Raw genomic sequence first — 17,402 nt, forward strand, 5'->3', positions numbered from 1 at the left:
GGATGGCAAGTTGAATTATTTCTCTGCTGCAGTTTTAGGACTAAAGAAGTTTGTCAGGCCCCATTGCCTCAGCTCCTCTCTGTGTGCAGTCCCAATGTCTTGGTAGGTTAAGATCATCTTTCTGTCGTTTCCTCCTCAGCTCTGGAAGGCCTGACCCACAGTCCATAGAGATGGAGCCCAAGAAACTGAAAGGGAAACGGGATTTAATCATGACCAAGAGCTTTCAGCAAGTGGATTTCTGGTGTAAGTATATTGTGAGTGAGGGAAAAGCACCACTGCTGCTTGTATAGACTTTGGTCTGTCCCTGCTGGTACCCTACTGGTTTGGGGCAAGAAGCAGGGAAAAAAGAAGCCAGGGACAAATTTACATGCTCTCCTGCAAAGACCGGCACATTTAAAAGAGAAGCTGTTGCACAAAATCAGCTTGTCCATGAAGGGGTTATGCAGAGGTAGGGAACTAGGTGGAAAGTAAGCTGGAAACATGAAAACACACATTGGAAAATCCTGAGAGTCTGCAAAAACTGAAGACTTGAATTCACAGACTGCAAAGGGAGCACTGTGCAAACAACAACTCTTTCCCCTATAGTCTGGAAAAGAAAACTGCTGCCACTTATGCATACCTACAAAAAAGCAGACCTGCATCCCTGTCTGGACACAGGGAAAGTGCCTGGGGATGCTGTCTCTCTCCCAAGCACAGAATGAAGGCTGTAGTATGAGGGATGTTTGTTTTAGCTCCCTCTTTGGCGTGTGGGGAATCAAATCTTGGTTGGAGGACTTAGCTGCTAACCAGGGATGTGCAGGAACCTCCAGCCTCTGTCTCTGCAGGCAGTGACGGGGCCTTTCCCTGTGCATGCAGCCATCAGTGGCAAATGTGTGTAGAGCATCAGGGTTTATGCAAATGCATGTGTTGGTTAGGCAGGTGTGGGTTGGGGCAGAACCCTTGCTGAGAGATGTGGAGAAACAAACCAGTGAAGTGACTGCATGTGTGGATACTGGAGAGGGGGCTCAGCTTGGCAGGGGGAAGGACAGGGAGCTGGCCTGAGCACTGTGCATCCCGTGCATTGCGTGAACTGCACAGACATCACGTGTGCCCAACCTAACCCTGGTTCCCTTTGCATCTGCAGTCTGCGAGTCCTGCCAGGAGTACTTCGTGGATGAGTGTCCGAACCATGGCCCCCCAGTGTTTGTGTCTGACACGCCAGTGCCTGTTGGCATTCCTGACCGGGCAGCGCTGACCATCCCTCCTGGAATGGAGGTGGTTAAAGAGCCCAGTGGGGAGAACGATGTGCGCTGTATGAATGAGGTGATCCCCAAAGGTCACATCTTCGGGCCGTACGAAGGGCAGATCTCTAGCCAGGACAGGTCTGCAGGATTCTTCTCGTGGCTGGTGAGTGACGAGTCTCCCCAACTAAGTGACACCTCAGCCATACAGCTCAGAGCTGGGGGAGTTATGGGCTTGTGGTGCCAAACTTTAGCCATCTTCCCCCTTCTCTGAAGGTCTTCTGCTGACCCACATGTGCACGACGCAACCATCGACCTACCAGAAATATTAGCAACTTAAGGGTATAGATATGTGAAAGGAGACCAGGTGCCATGACATCTGAGTTCAGTTCACAGTTGTAGGAAGAAGAACTTGCTTCTGCTCTCTCTCTTGCCAAGAACCGTGTTCTTCCATCCCCACTCAGTCTAGGTGTCCTCTAGTACCTTTCTCTGCTCTGGTCATCATTTTGATGATAGAGGAAGGATTCTATCTAGAGATTGCAGAGCTCTCTCATGGGCCTAGAGCACTCTCTTCCAGATTGCCTGAGCAGAGGAGATGGCCAAGAGGGCAGAAAAGAGATCCAATCCATCAGGAACCGATCTACGTGCAGACTCCAGCACCAAACCCTGTATTTTTTCCCCTCATACAGGCCTTGGGTAGCATATGAGATAGACCTGTCACTGGATCAACAGATGTTAATTATTATGAGAAATGCAATGTGGGATTTGAGTTATAGGTGGGGAAAAAACTGAGAGCTGCTGATATTAAATGCTCCTCATACTTCTCCATTTGTAAAATAAATGTGTCTCAGCCCTGTCCTGAAAGGGAAGTTAATCTTTTATTTCTTGGGATTGTTAGCAATTTTGTTAGCTGCATCCATGGTTTTGTTACAGATATCTGTACATAGAAAATGCCTCTTAGTTCAGAGTAGCCTCCACACACACATTCAGGTCAGCAGCCTGTTAGTACCAGGAAAGCTGAGATTGATGACAGAGTTTCACATCTTGACTTAGGGCTGGAACTGAAGCAGCGATCTGAGATTCATATACGTTCTTCTGCCTTGACCTGTTGGTTGACGTGCTGCATCTGTTCTCTTGTTCCATAGATTGTTGATAAGAACAACCGCTACAAATCCATTGATGGGACAGATGAAACCAAAGCAAACTGGATGAGGTGAGTCCAGTTCTCTTCTGCCTTTCCTTTTGGGGCTCTGTCTTCAAGAGAGAGGCCATCAAACACTACTTGTTGTTTGTCAGAAAAAAACCCCAAAATATCACCACCCGTTTTGTAAATGGTGTGCTTGTGCTCTTTCGGTATTTATTTTAATGAGTATCCTTTGGTGTCAGATTCCTTTAGAAAGGATCTAAAACAGGACATAGATGTGTGTATGGAGGGATGACTGTTTTCTGGAATAAGGATAAATGATAAAGATGATCCTATTTATCTACTCTTAAAAATGCTGACAGGTCTTACTCCATTTTTTTATTTTTTTTTTTTTTATGTTATGTTCAAATATTTGCAAAATGCTTTGCATTATCCCCAGGGTAACATTTGATTTGGTTTGGGTTTTTTTGTTCCTTCCTATTTGAAAGAGACTGAAAGAGGTGCTTTTTTTGTTTTCTTTCTGGGCTTCACTTGAAACAGCTGTCTGTGGTGGTTGTCATTTGGCAGTGTCAGCTGTCCTGTGCGAGGAGAAAGGCAAAAAGAGTGAGCTGCAGCAGCACCAAAGGCAGACCTGATGCATGGGCTTGCGCTCCCTCTGCCGGCCCCGCGCCTTGGCAGAGCAGGGTCTCAGTACTGAGCCAGGAGTGGGGCTGGCTCTGGTTTGGGAACTGCAGCAGGAAGGGAAAGTGTGTAACCATGACGCAGTGTTTCAAGTGCTGGCATATATCTGTAAAATGTAGGTCACTGAGGCCTCATATGTGTGGTATGTCACCAGAACAGGACATTGCTCTATACCGAGGCCTGTCCCACATTCAGACCAATCCTGTTTTTAGGGGTGAATTTTGGAAGCAGTTATTTTCAAGAAGACGTTTCCTAGAGAGTAAAACAGTGTGGAATTACCTGGTTTGTCAGCCTGGATGTCTAGGATTTTCAGCTGTCACTCACTGAAGGAACAAAGAGTGTAAAGTACAGGTAGATGCAAGATTGACCTAATTGGTCATATGTGGTTGCACTACTTTTGCTCCATTTGAGTCTTTACATGGATAGCAGCTGTTCTGTCATTTGTGTTCTTTAAGTTCAGCAAAGGATTTAATTTTTCTGCATGACAGTGAAGCTGGGGCAAAACAGTCTTGGAAAGCAAAAATTCTATGATGATCTCTTTTTTCTACTGCCATGAACATAAGCTTGATATCTGGATTTAAATGGGCACTACTTGTGGTCCTAGCACTGAAAAGCAGAATGTTCTTGCCTGAACTTGTATTTGCCATGATTCAGTCTCAAGATGAGCGTGGTCTGTGCTGTTCTGTACAACCTTGAAAGGCAAGGAGGTTATGGCTTTGCAGAAGGGGTATGTTTGCAACTCTTCTGGAAACGGGTGTACCGAAGGACCTGTGCAGGTTATACCAGTAAAATCCTTCTGATTTTACTCTTGAAAATTTTACTCTTGAAAATTTTACTCTTGAAAATTGCTTCTAACAGTAGTATTATGTAGAGTGTCACTGACAGTTCACGTGGCAATAGAGGTCCTCAAAAAGCCTCAATTTGGTTTGTTAGCACTTTTCAAACTGAGGTGTGCTTGGTATCCTATGCCAGAACATCACCTGACACTGAGATTGCTCACAGAAACCATACTTTCAGGACGCTGTAGACAGCGCTCTTTTTGTTTTTCAGATGGTGCTCTTTGCTATCACTCACAGATGGAGTGCTTTGCAAAGTAGATCTACTCACCCTCTGAGTAGGTGGGTATGGTGTGGGGAGGGCACCTTGTGCTGACTCCTCTCTCTTCTTGTAGATCTCTGCCTATTATTTTTGTTGTTTGAATACCACATCTGAGCCCATTTTCATTTTCCCACTGAGGATAATATGTACACTGCAGCACTTGCTGGTTTAATTTCAAGTGACTGTTTACCCAGGGCAGTGGATGACAGGGAGGAAGGAGTTTGAAGCACAGCAGGTGGCATGACAATGGTAGAATCCTCGTACCCTTTCTCTCGTCGTTCAGTTAGCCAGTGTGAACTCCTGATGCTGGGAGCATGTTCTCCTAAGCTGGATGCTGGCAGAAAAATAATGCACCCTTCATCTCTGTCCAGAGTAAAATGCTGTTGTTTGCAATACTTTATAAAACTGCATGGCTTTGATTTGTGCAAACGTCCTCCTCTGTTTTTATTTTTCTGGGCACTGATTATCATGGATTGCAGCAAACCCCAAATAAAATTAATGCTTTCTTGGACACAACCTGTAAATTGCTTCTGATGGGAGTTCTTGGAGCTTCTGAAGGGTTGCAGAGAACCATCCGTTTTCGTGATTGCTTCTGAGGAAATTCTGTTATTTAGTTGTTACTGTTCTCTAGAAATAATGGATATGAACAAAAAATTAAAGTAATTCAGAAAGTCCAGGAAACATTGCTCTGTTGATGTGTCACTTGGCCCAGACTGAGATGCAGGATAGGAAGTACCAGCAAACTGATGGTGCCCAACTGAACTATTGGAGTGCAGTGCCTCATATTTGGGTTTCCAGGCTAGTTTAGGCATTTATAGTCTGTATCCCTTCTTACATGTGAGTACCTGAGTTCTTAGGCTTTTGGCACAGTTCAGATTTATCCTTTCTCATATGAAAAGTCTGGTGCAAGTCTTCCTCACTTCTTTTTCCTTTGTCTTCCTTTCTGCCATCTTTCCTCTCCAAGCATAGTAACAAAGAGGTCATGGGGAGCCAGACTGTTCTATAAATCTTCCTGTATCCTTATAGTGGAGATGTCTGTGATTTGATCTTCATACAGTAATAAAGCCTGGAAGGGAGCTCTGGTCGAGTACTCCAGCAGCCTGCTTAAAGCAGGACCAACTTAGATCAGTAGATCCTTTAAGTACTAAACTGCTGTTTCAACTTTACAGGACCTTTTAAAAATAAACATTAAAAAAAGTCAGGGTTACTGTGACTGCCCATGTGTTCAGGGTGAGTAAAAGTCACCAGTTTATGAATGTCATTTTGTTGAACTTCATAAACTGATTTCTGTTACCTTGCAGCAAATGGAGCAAATGTTCTTATCCACTGCAAATTTATGCAGAGCAAAAGGATCCTAAAGTACTGTGATCCCTGTAAAAAAAACCAAAAAGGCCCTGGGAAAAGTTACATACTTGTTTCTTAGAGGCCAAGAACAGTGGAGTTGGTTGATATTTTTTGTGGGGTGATCATTAAGTGCCCACTCTTCAGGTAGTTTACAATGTCAATTGTTTTTAAAGAAATAGCTGTATTGTTTTGCACCACAGATTGACCTGGGCTGAGGTGTGAATTCACAGCCTCACAGCTGGGATTCCTCTGGAACTTGCTAAAACACCCCGCATGGCAACCCAGAGAGGTGCTTGCAAATATTGGTGACTGTCTCTAGGGACATACTGCATGCTAGAGGAAATGCATGAGGGGAAACAGATCTCTCTGCTAGTAATACTGTCTGCATTTTTATAAGGAGGAGGTAAATGTGCCTGCTAGGAACCTAACATTAATTGAATTTGTGATTAAAACTGACCAGAGTTCATTACTCTCTCTGTGGCAAGTTTGCTATTGGAATCCGTTAAGTTGTCTTAGATGCTGGAGCAAATGAATGGAAACTCTGAAATCTGAATATCTGGACCTACCACAGGCTGTCCTAAATGCACTTGATGGGATACCCTGTCTGGGAAGAGCAAAAAAGCTCTGATTCCCAAACAGTTCAGTTTTGCTAGTGACAGTAGCCGTGAATTCAGCGAGAAGAGGGTGTGTCAGGTTTCCTGACCCTGCAGCTAGCTCTGGGGAGACTTCTGTTCTGCAAGCTCACTGCTACCCAGGAGCACTTTGCAAAATATTGTTACTTTTCACCAGAGCAGCTTGTTTCTGCCACATGGAGGTTTGTTTCTGCCGCATGGAGGCACTGATGATACTGTGCAGTCATGAGTACCTGCTGAGAATATACACGAAGCCCAGTTTGGCTGAATGTGATAAAAATCATAGTGTGAATATTCCCTTGCTCAATGTTCCGAGTAGCCTTTTCCCTCTTTCCAGTGTTCAGCTGGGAGAACTCCTTTTTCCTTTTAATTTGGTGAGGGGTTTTTGTTGGTTTTTTTTGAGGTCAGTGTAGCAAGTGCTTTGCTGGCTTTTCATCTTTCATTGCCATCTTCTCTAAACGCTCCTTCTTCCTCTCTATAAATGAAGCTCCACCAAAACAGTATCTCAAGCATGCATTTATGTCTGTTCCAAAGAAATACATCTGTGCACTTAGGTCCCAGCTTTCCCTGTGTATGACCTCGATTTGAGCAGCTTTTCCTACTGGTTTTCCAGCTTTAACCAAGCTTCTGACACTTTCCCCAATGGAGGGCAGCAGCATTAGTGAGACTGATTAAACGACAGTGTTAACAGCACGGAGGAGAAAATAGAACAACAACCGACAAGGGTCATTGCCTTTCTGTAGGTTTTTCTTACTCTGCAGCCCACAAGCACCTTTCAGAGGAGTGCATCCTAAACGACTTATCTTGCGCTGGGCCACGGCAGTGCTTAGAGGCATCTATCTCTGAGGAGGCACCAGCAGGGCCATCACAAATGTGGAGCCTTCACTTATACCAGTTTTTCAGAAAGTACTACAGGTGGGTTTTCTGCCTGCACGGAGGGCAGTTGGCCAAGATCTTACGATTAAATGTATTTCTTCGAAAGGGGAGGGTCTAAGCTAGCCCAGCCAGAATTTATTCCCCTAACATTGCAATAATACTAACAATAGATCCCAAATTAAATGAAATCAAACGTTCTGTCTACTAGTAGTAGCATCTTTGGTTTCATTTAATTTGGGGCCATAAGCCGAAAGAAACTGAACACATTGAGAAACCAATAGGTTTTCCCGCCCATGGTGTCACTTCAGAGATACAGTTGATAGGTGTCATAACCATTAAGATATACTTCTTGTATGTGGCCTCTGATCTCCTCTGTGCTGTGCTGCATACATATACACAGATGTCCATTGCCCAGGCTGCAGATTATTCCTCTGTCTGCAATTCCACCTTGTTTATGTGCAAAACTGCATGTTCAGACAGTCTGGTTTTTTCCTTCCCTATTAAATAGATCTGCTGCCTTCTTTTCTTTCCCCAGTAAAAAAACATAGTTAGGACTAATGTTTTGTTTATTTTTAAAGTTTCCTTTGACTGTGGCTGGAAAAATTAACATACACTCCCTTTGGACAAAACTGCTTTTTCTCAGGACGGCTGCCTCTTCTTCTCAATGGGCTGAGGCTATGAGTTGTTTGTTTGAAGCACCAGAAACTGGGTGCAGGCTCCTGTCAGTGACAGTGATGGAAAGCCTAGCCAGGAAAAACAAGTGGGTGGCCTCATTCCTTTTAAGAACAATGGGAAACAGCATCCATTTCTGGGTGAAGCAAGAGCTTGCTGTGAAGCAGACAAATGCTGGATGTGCAGTACCATGATGCTGAAAAAAAGACCTTTCCTCAGGGAAAGTGAGTTGCAGAAATTGCCTGAGTCTAGTCAAAGTTGCCCTACGCTAAAAAACTGATTTGATACAGCCTCTGCATGACATCCTGCAAGTTGTAACAGAAAGGGTGGTGTAAACAACATTCCACTGCATGTTGTGCCAGGCAGAACAAAACAGTGTATTTCAGGCCTCTAAATTTCCCTCAAAATTTTGAGCAATATCACCTTAGAAGCTAATTCACTTTGCGAGTGATTGTGAGTTTACACACTTTTTTCTGTGTACGAACTGTGGCAACTGATACGAGACTGAACTGAAATTCTCATATGTAAGTCAGGACATCAGAAGAAGTATAAAATTTCATTTTACCTGTAAAGCTGAGAAGGCTCCTTCACACTAGTGTTGCTTGGTGTTTTTTTTCTTAAGCTTGAAAATTTCCTCTTAAAAACAAAACGGCTGCCTTTTCCTGGTGCGATTGAGGAAAACTGAGAGGTTGTTGCGGGTGGGGGGAGCTGGATCCCACCGAACTCCTCTGCCCCAGTGCTGCACTGGCCAAGTGGTTGGATGCAGGGGGCTGCTTTGCACTGATTTCCTTTTACCCAATTATGCTTTGTGGGATGTTCAACCCAAGGAACATGGCTGAACGAAAGAGGAAGCCCAAGTTTTCCAAGGAAGAACTGGACATTCTGGTCACTGAGGTGACCCGAAATGAAGCCATGCTGTTTGGGAGGGAGACAATGCGTCTATCCCATGCCGACAGGGACAAGATCTGGGAAGGTATAGCCAGGCAGATCACATCAGTCAGCCAGGTCCCCAGGTCTGTAAAAGACATTAAACACAGATGGGACGACATGAAGAGAAGGACCAAGGACAAACTGGCATTCATGCAGAGGTCCCTCTCCAGCCCTGGCAGCATGGGGCGGCCCTCGGCCATCGTCCTGACCGCCCACGAGAGAGCCATCGAGTCGACACTGCATTCATCCCACCAGATGCACGTCTTCCAGAGAGCGGATCTGGACGTGGTTGACAGCCTGTCAACAAGCTGTAAGTATCATTGCCTTAACACCTCTTTGTCTTATGCTTGGATACCTCAGTTTGACACCATAAGAGCACTGTGTGTTGTGTGAGATGCTGGGTTACCTGTCAAGACAGGTCTTACTGCTGTGGTTGGTTTCAAGACAGCCTGCTCTGGTGGTTGTGGGGTGTTGAGGTGGATTATTTCCAAGTTAAGATCATCTTCTTTATCTGTTTATCTAGTTCTTTTCTATACTGTCTTCTAAGGGTAGATGATGGATTATAAATCTGACCTAATCCTACAAGTGAGGGAGCATCTGTAGTTGAAGCGCAACTACCTCCAGTCTGTGGGGAAGATGCTTGTAATGGATTAGGGGATCTTCACTGTGATAAAACAGCAGTGTTATCAAGTTGGGGGTCATCTGCCAGTCACTAATGGATCACTTCCAAAAGGACTGTTGGAGGTCTCAGTGATCACTGGTGTTCGTTGCTCTGAGACTGGGCCACTTACGATTTCTCAGTAGTGGTCTGAAGGATCAGCATAAATGCTGTGAAGAAGATAGATGATAACGACTGCTTCTTCACTGGTTTTAAAGGAACTGCTGGCCCTGCTTTTGAAGTTTTCTTCCACAATTCTCAGACACCTTCCAGCGCTAAACCACAAGCTGCTTTTGCAAGTTCTTTCCATAGCTGTGTACACACAGGTTTTCGTCATGGAGATGCAGCTTCTTGGTCTGTGAGCTTTTAGGGGTACAAAGGAGAGAAAGGGGATAACTTCTTGGGAAGTGAGTCAGCTAACACCTCATGAGTGGCACTGTCCTACCACATTAGATCTGATCTCATATTTGTAGTAGTGTTAGTGGGAAAGCAAGGACAAAAATCTTCAAGAACTTAAAAAGTGGGAATTGGTCATTCTTTGCATCATCTGTCTTGGAAGCCAGTGGCACTATTTTAGAGGTAAAAGGAAAACAGCTTGTGCAAGGAGATAGTGGGCAGTTGCAACAAGTGAAGTCTTGTCTCTTCTTACTCTTGATATGCCTGTACCTGTGAACTGGCAGATCACTATATATTTATCAGACTAATGAGAATTTTCCCCTAGTGTTTTGCTTTGGTTTTGATTTTGCATCAAGTGTACTTGCCTGATTAACATAGGGTGCTGTTGCTGCTACACCTGACTGCCTCATTGTCTTAGTGATATCAAGCTACATAGTGGTTTTGCAGTACACGCTTTGCGAGCAGCAGATACTACATGTATGCTTTTCTCAGTGCAGGGATTGTAAGAAATGACACAGGAGCAGAATTTTTGCGTGAGGAGTTTGTGTCCCTCCAAAATATTGGAGTGTGCTAGCTACTTATGGTTTTGGGGAAAGGGAGTCATTGCTACTGTCTGAAATGGATTTATATTCTAGTAACAAACGATGCTGTGTACAGGATACCATAATAGCTTGGGTTCATCCACTCTTCCAGCTTCTTATGGCTAAGCTTGTCACCCAGATGCTAACGTTGCAGCACTTGCATGTTGAGTTATGCATTAGAAACTACAGGCTTGTCTGAAATGGCAAACTGAGGGGAGGGGAAAACCCTTTTTACATGTTCTTTGAGATACCCTGAAACAGAAGCCAGAGTTGTGAGGGATTTCACACTAATAATTCATGCTTCCTCTTCTATTTAAGCTGGTGAAGATGAAGAGATGCCAGGCACTTCTCAGGAACAGCACTTCGCTTCGCTGCAGAGGGCTGGTGCAGGAGTCAATCATCTCTCCGGGCCCTCCTTCCTCCGCACTTCTTCCTCATCAGAGCACTCGGAAGCTAGCAGCCAAAGGCAGGAACTGCACTGTCCATCCCCACGCACCACCTCGTCCTGCAGACCCCCGCACCCCCGCACAAGGAACCCACCCCTCTCCAGCTTCGATCGCCAGCTTCTCCATTCCCATGCTCAGCAAACAGACATGTTCGGGCAGTTCTGCCAGGAGCTGGTGGCCATTCATAGGGACATGGCAGACAGCATGCATGCCGTCAGTCAGAGGATGGCTGACCTCACCAGCCAGGTTGGCCAGATGTGCCAAACACTAACAGAAATACGTAATGGGGTCCAGGCTCTCCATAGGACACAAGATCCTAGTGTCATGCAAGGGTCTTGTCAACAAGACACTTGCCCTAAACAGCCCCCAGAACCTAGTTCAGTGTCTAACCAAAACCCTCTAAAACAGATGACTCCTGCACGGACTACCAGGTCACAAAAGAGAAAACATTTTTAGTCAGTGTCATATAAAGTAAAGAAGGGTGCTCCTTCCTGAGCTGCTGCATGCTCACATGGCTTCTCTATGTGTATCAGTACTCTGTGGGGAAGGTAAACAGCTGACCCAACCCATCCACCCCCCTGCCAGCTGTATGAATTATGGCAGCTAAATAATAGGACTTTCCCTCTGCAATGGCAAAGAGGAATCTTGGAATGTAGGACGTCTTTCTATTCATAGAGAGTAGGAGTTTTCACTGATTTCCCCATGCTTTAAATGCTCTATAAACTGAGATGCAATAGGAATCATTATCTGAATCTCTTCCCATACCTGTGAAATGTTATTTATAGCAACAACATGCTACAGAGCTCCCTTTGCAATTGACTAACAAATTTACCCTACTACTGCCTTCCCATCCTGAAAATTAGTATAGGCGATATGTGCAGAAATACAGCCTTATGACTCTAAAGACTCTTACTGCTCATTCTTTTATTGTGCATTCAGCAATAGTGAGCAATCCAGGGTTTACTGTGACTTATACACAGTTTTGGGGAGAGGGGTTTAAAAGAGCTTTTGCAGAGAAGTGAAGAAATCATGATGTTGAGGACAGGTCTGAGCACGGTGGTTTTAGACTTCTGAGAAGGGCTGTGATGGCATAGGCCTGGATCCTGCAGTAGCACAGGCACTTATATTAAAGAATTTAAATTTTGTTTGCTCAGGTCTGAAACCCTTACCTACCCTTCACAGTTGCAGTTAAAATACAATTATTTCATAATACGACAACATTTAAAGAGAATTGTATCATATTATTTTCTTGCATGTTGTAATCTTCAGTTTTGGATCACCTTACCCTCTTCAGAACATGAAAGACTGCACAGAAACAACAAAAGATATAGGGCCTACTTCTGACCTTAAGAACAGTTTGGTTTTGTTTCATTGTAATTCTGTCAGCTTCAGTACAGTTACTCTGCACTTAGTGTTATTTAGCATGGGATCTGTTCTGTGTTCTCCTACTGTGAAGAGTTTACAGTCTAAATTCACAGCTACATAGATTAAAATCTTAGACGTGTTGATTTTGTACTGCTTTCTTTCCCCATAGAGATGCAAGAAAGGACTGTGTTACAACATTTGAATTGTTTAGTGCTGTGTGAGGCTCCCATGTACAACCCTGATTCTGGAACTAGGCTTTAATAGTGTCACCTCAGGTGGTGATAATGTATGTGGTAGCTCTTTTATAACATGTCTGTTTTCTCCTTGATTTGCACATCTGCATCTACCATGCTGCCCCCATTTCTGAAAAAATCTGGATCATTATCATGATCAGCAGGGAAAAGGACCAAGGTGTTAACCACACACAGCACACCACTGCTCTCCAGGCTGTCCTGTTGTTTTTGGAGGCAGGTTGCAGGAAGATATTCCAGTTAATATGGATGAGCATCATCATGCCATGTCTGGGCTACAAACTTGGCTAAAAATTTACAGAAACTTCAGTGGGAATTGAACATAGGCAGCATGGTAAAGCAGAAGAATGGCTTGTTTTGTGTGATCTTCAGGGATCTTCTCTAGTCTGTCTGACCTGTCCTTTGAAAGTATAGTGCACTAGCTTCTCTTCTGGAAAGATCATTGTATATCTGTTGTGTCAGGTATACTTGACCTGCTTTTCCTTTTCCTTTTTTTTTTCCTAGATGTTCTGTAATTTTAATTCAAGTAATTTATTTTTAGTGGTGCAGTAAAAGGCCCTTGCTCAAGGAAGCAGTGGTCTGGCTAGGAGAAAAGCCTCCTTTCTGGGAAATCGCTTGACTGGTTTCATGCCGAGGACATTCCTTGTAGTGCTGGTGCCAGACCGGGGCAGAACTTGCTCATCTTCCTCTGAGGATGTCCTTTTACTTCTGTTGTAACATTTGTATTCTACAAAAGTCACAGTCTCTCTTCAGATGAAAGAGAGATTGGGAAATCTGGCGGAAGTGGATCTAATTTATGAATCAGAGAGAACTGAGAAAAGGTGATATGCTTTAAAGGCTTTCTGGGTCGATATAATGCTGCTACTATATATTAAAAGTGGTATTTTATATTTTTATAATATTTGGTCTCTGCTGATGTTCTCCCATGGGTATACTGATAAGATTAGATCCTCTGATGTTGTCCAGGGGGATCTCTTCTGGGAACCCTCAACTCTGCAAGGAAGGAGACTCCTGCAGGTGCTGGGCACTGGAGGGAGTTAGCATCATTGCTGCCATCCAATTGCCCGCACAGATTGTGTTAAGAGAGAGAATCCTGGTGAAGGATGCACAGCTCTCAATACAAACCCCCAAAGGCTGGGTACTGGTCAGGAAAAAGGACTTTTTACTGTAGACTGCATGATATCTCCCCCAGTTTCCTCTGTGGACTATTACAGATTGGTCCAGATCAGGGGACATATCTCCTGCCCTGTGTAGACCCCTCGGTGGAGTGGCTTTTCTGTACTGGCTCGCAAAGGATACTTCCTCCTGCACCCATCATGTTAACTGGCTGTTGAAGTAAGTGCCTGTGTCAAAGCAAACTGCTGTGCTCAACCCCAGTATCATGTCTTGTACATGCTGAAAAAACTCTCTTTCTAAAAGTATTTTTGTTAAGAATGCAATAAATATATAACACTTTTAACACGGCTGCTGTTGAGTCATTTGTTTCTCTCATACAATTTTTGCCTGAGCTGGTAACAAGCCTGTCACGGATGTGGGTCTCCTGGAGACACTCAGCATCAGAGTGCTGAGGCAGGGTCTCTGGGTATGGCGTCCCGGGGCACCAGCTTGGGCTGGTGGCAGCTCTCTTGCATGGGATCTCCTGCCCTGACTCTGTGCCCGATGTTGATTTTGGAAAGGCCAGTGGCCTGTTCCCTGCAGTGCTCTACTCTGCCTGTCAGGGTGACATCAGAGCACCCCTGGGGCCAGATGGAAGGTAAGCAATGGAGTGGGTAGGAGGGAGGCATGAGGCAAGGCCAGGGGGATAGCAGAGGGGAGAAAGATAAAAGCCTGAGCCTCCAGCTGAAAACGTCCCCTTCCTCTTTGCTGTCTCTTCTGGAGGGTCTGACCTCCTCCTGGGAGGAATGGTCCCAGCTGCCAAAAAATACCTTGACATTTTTCTGGGCATGCTCACTTGACCATCCCAAAATGTGGCAATTTGGTGTCCTGAGTGGGCTGTGGCTTAGAAAAAAGGGCAAAATGATGTTTATTTGCTACTAGCTGGAAAGTCTATGAGAAAGGTGGTCCTGCAAAGCAAGGAGCTGTGCCTCCAACAGTGATGGGGTTGATTGAAGCCCCAATAGCTACAGCTGGGTTATAACTGGTCTCCATTGGTACAATGGCTGGTCCTGAGTAGCCTGGGCAGGATCTGAGCCTGACCTGTCCCAGGGACTGGGCAGGACATGAAATTACCTATTTGTGGCTGGTAGCAATGCACCTTTGTAGGACCAGATGCAGCTGAGGATGGCTGGATATGTCCTGGGAGCAGTATGACCCCAGTCCTCCTCTGAGGATCGTGGTCCCTTGGGAAAGCTGCTATACAAGCAGGGCTGTGCCCATCTGTGTGCATTGCTTGGGTCAGCCTAACCATGCCTGTCCTGGGCATCCAAACCAAGGTAGCCTCCTTGCCTCAATCCAGACTGAGTATTTGGCATTGGGGGGGGAACTGGGTACTTTCCAGCCTTCACAGGAAGGGTTGGGTTGTTCAGGATGTGAGCACTTTGGCTTCGGGACATGTGTCAGAGAAGGCAGATCCTGCAGTCTCTCCTCAGCAGGCAATTTGTGTTCCCTATTCACCAAGCAGGCTGCCCTTTTGTGGAATGACTTTCTCCATCCTTGGAAAGCACCTGTGGTGTGCAGCAGCGCTAGGTGTCTTAGACCAGTATAAGATTTATGCAGTCCTTTGTAACCTGTGTCTTGAGCTTCTGGGGACACTGGAGCCTGAGGCTGGGCAGCACTGGGTTGTTTGTGTGGATGATCTCATCCCATTTACCTTACCTGAGGGAAGTATCACAGGTGGAAAGCTTCCTCTCCAGGACGGTAAACCACTTACTAGCTGGGAGCAGCTGTGGGGAAACATGTTTGTGACTGGATTATTCCACAACTCTCTGTTAAGGGCTCTTGGTGAAATTGGCGGGGCTGGTAGCTGCAGGAGGCTGGATGGGAGTGAGCGGCCAGGCAGCATGCTGCAGGGTTGCAGCAGTTCTGCAGCTCATACCCTCCACACTGCGCTCTCCTCCCAGCTCCCCACTGCTCCAGGAAGTGGCCAGAGCTACTGGACACAGGCAGCAGAGCTGAAGGACGCTCTCAGGCAGAAACTTGGAGGCTGTAGAGGCAGAAGGAGAGCAATAAATAGGAAAAGCATGCTCATGCTTAACAAAATACTTAATAATAAAAGCGAGCCGTGGTGGGAATAGATAACCAGACTCTCCCCTTCCTGTTCAAAGTTGTATTTTAGGGAATTTTCTAAATCCCACTGTCAAATGCAGTTTTCTGTGACTGCACCGGACCATCCTGGCACTGCTCAGTGAATTCCTCGGTGCCACTGGCTGTGGGGGTGTGAGTCCTGTATGTTGTGTTAAGGATCTCTGAGTGACTTCCGGTTGGTAAATCTTTGCAGGTATCCAGGCTCCTTTGCAGGGGCACCCTGATCTTGTCACTATACTGTTGTGGACAGTGGGATGCTAGGAAGCATCCTGACATTTTGCTTGGACTGGGGAGAGCATCCTCTAGCATCTCCTGTACTGCAGGGTATCAGACTGACCACAGCACATTGGTATATTTCAAGGCCTGTGTATCTCATGGCTGTCTGAATGCCTGATCCACCTTTTGATGAGTGATCACTAACACCCAGAAGCAACAGCCTGCCAGCTGTGCCATTGCAGGGCCTCCTTCCCAATGTGCTGGTCCAGGTCTTTCTTCCTTTTCAAATACACAAACTGGTAGTTTAAAAGTTCTTTTGTTTTGTGACCAAAAGTAAAAGAAGGGTTAATAAAAGCCAATTTTGGCAGTGCCAGAGTCTACTGTTTAAAAAATTGCTGAAAATGGCAGAGAATCCTGGGTAGCACACATTAAGAAAAATACAACTGCTTGCAGGCACGTGCACAGTTGCTTAACATTAAAACCAGAATTGCTGGACTCTTGGGCAGTCTGAGACACTACAGACTTGTTTTATGTGTTTTGTGGGAAGTTTCACCAAGTTTGTGACCTTATGTATGTGGGTTAGTGTGATCACCTGCAGGTGGGCTTGTGTCTTAATTAGTGCATTCACATGGCTGGAAAAGGGAAGAATATGCAAGGAAAGTTTGGCAGATTTCTTAAGCCAAAGATATACCTGTCTGTATAAGGGAACTTGAGCAAGGACTAGTAGCAGCAGCAGTCAGAGGAGCCATATGCCACTTGCCTTCATTAATGTTGCTGCATCAGGGAGCGCTGAATAACAGAGGCGAATGGCATAAGAAGAGAATAAGCTTTATCTATGAACCGTTCGGGTGTGCTTTGGGGTCTGTACATGCCATGATGGGTCCTCCTCATGGTCCTGGGTAGGTGTTGCGAGCACATGCTGGTGGCAGCTGGAGCCAGTATTACCAAGCCTTTTTCATGTCCACTAGTAGGAACATGAGTCATCATCATGGCCAGGTTTCGCGAACGAAGATTTGGGAAGGGCTCTACCCACGTTTGTTGCAAGCGCGTTGGTGGCTGAAAAGGCCAATACGAGACAGGCATGTCCGGTTGCAAAAGGCACAGCAGAAAGACTCCTTAGATGGTATATTCTGCAAGGCACAATTCTTTCTGCGTTGTCTTTTCTCCTCAAGGGTGATCCTGTCTGCTTTCTCAAAAGCATCCACAGCGTTATAGATGGTGTGTCTCCAGGCCTCCCGATTGGAGGCCAGAGTAGACCAGTTATGATGATCAATATGGCCAAGGCTGAGATGTTGTTTCAGGGAGTCCTTGTATCTTCTCTTCGGGGCTCCTCTCATGCGGCAGCCGGTGGCAAGTTCACCATGAAGCAGGATCTTAGGGAGGCGGTGGTCCTTCATCCTGGAGACGTGCCCTGCCCAGCGCAGCTGCGTTCTCAGTAACATGGCCTCAATACTTGTGACTGCTGCTTGCTCTAGAACAGATGTGTCGGTCACATAATCTGACCAGTGGATGTTTAGGATTGTTCGGAGACAGCGTTGATAGAAGCGTTCTAGGAGTCGCAGGTGGTGGCGGTAAATGACCCATGATTCAGAAACGTATAAGAGAGTAGACAGCACTATGGCTCTGTAAACACTGATCTTGGTACTTTT

The 17,402-nt window shown here is 45.5% G+C and overlaps 1 protein-coding gene across 5 annotated transcripts in view; it reads left to right on the forward strand.

The window, feature by feature from the left end:
* PRDM11 (PR/SET domain 11) overlaps positions 1–17,402 on the forward strand; it is a 51,055-nt gene that overhangs the window by 18,314 nt on the left and 15,339 nt on the right. For 3 of the 5 annotated variants that reach the window (XM_027719566.2, XM_027719564.2, XM_027719567.2), the window contains exons 3-5: positions 140–243; positions 1,124–1,386; positions 2,366–2,433. In XM_027719566.2, coding sequence (XP_027575367.1) covers positions 140–243; positions 1,124–1,386; positions 2,366–2,433 — 435 coding nt within the window. Of the gene's footprint in view, positions 1–139; positions 244–1,123; positions 1,387–2,365; positions 2,434–4,095; positions 4,164–8,494; positions 8,908–10,550; positions 13,754–17,402 lie in introns of those variants that run through there. The other 2 variants (XM_039378252.1, XM_039378251.1) reach the window with 2 other exon arrangements.

The sequence above is a fragment of the Pipra filicauda genome, unplaced genomic scaffold (genome assembly GCF_003945595.2).
Source record: "Pipra filicauda isolate LSUMZ 115617 unplaced genomic scaffold, ASM394559v2 scaffold133_size2016399_pilon, whole genome shotgun sequence".
Classification (NCBI taxonomy): domain Eukaryota; kingdom Metazoa; phylum Chordata; class Aves; order Passeriformes; family Pipridae; genus Pipra; species Pipra filicauda.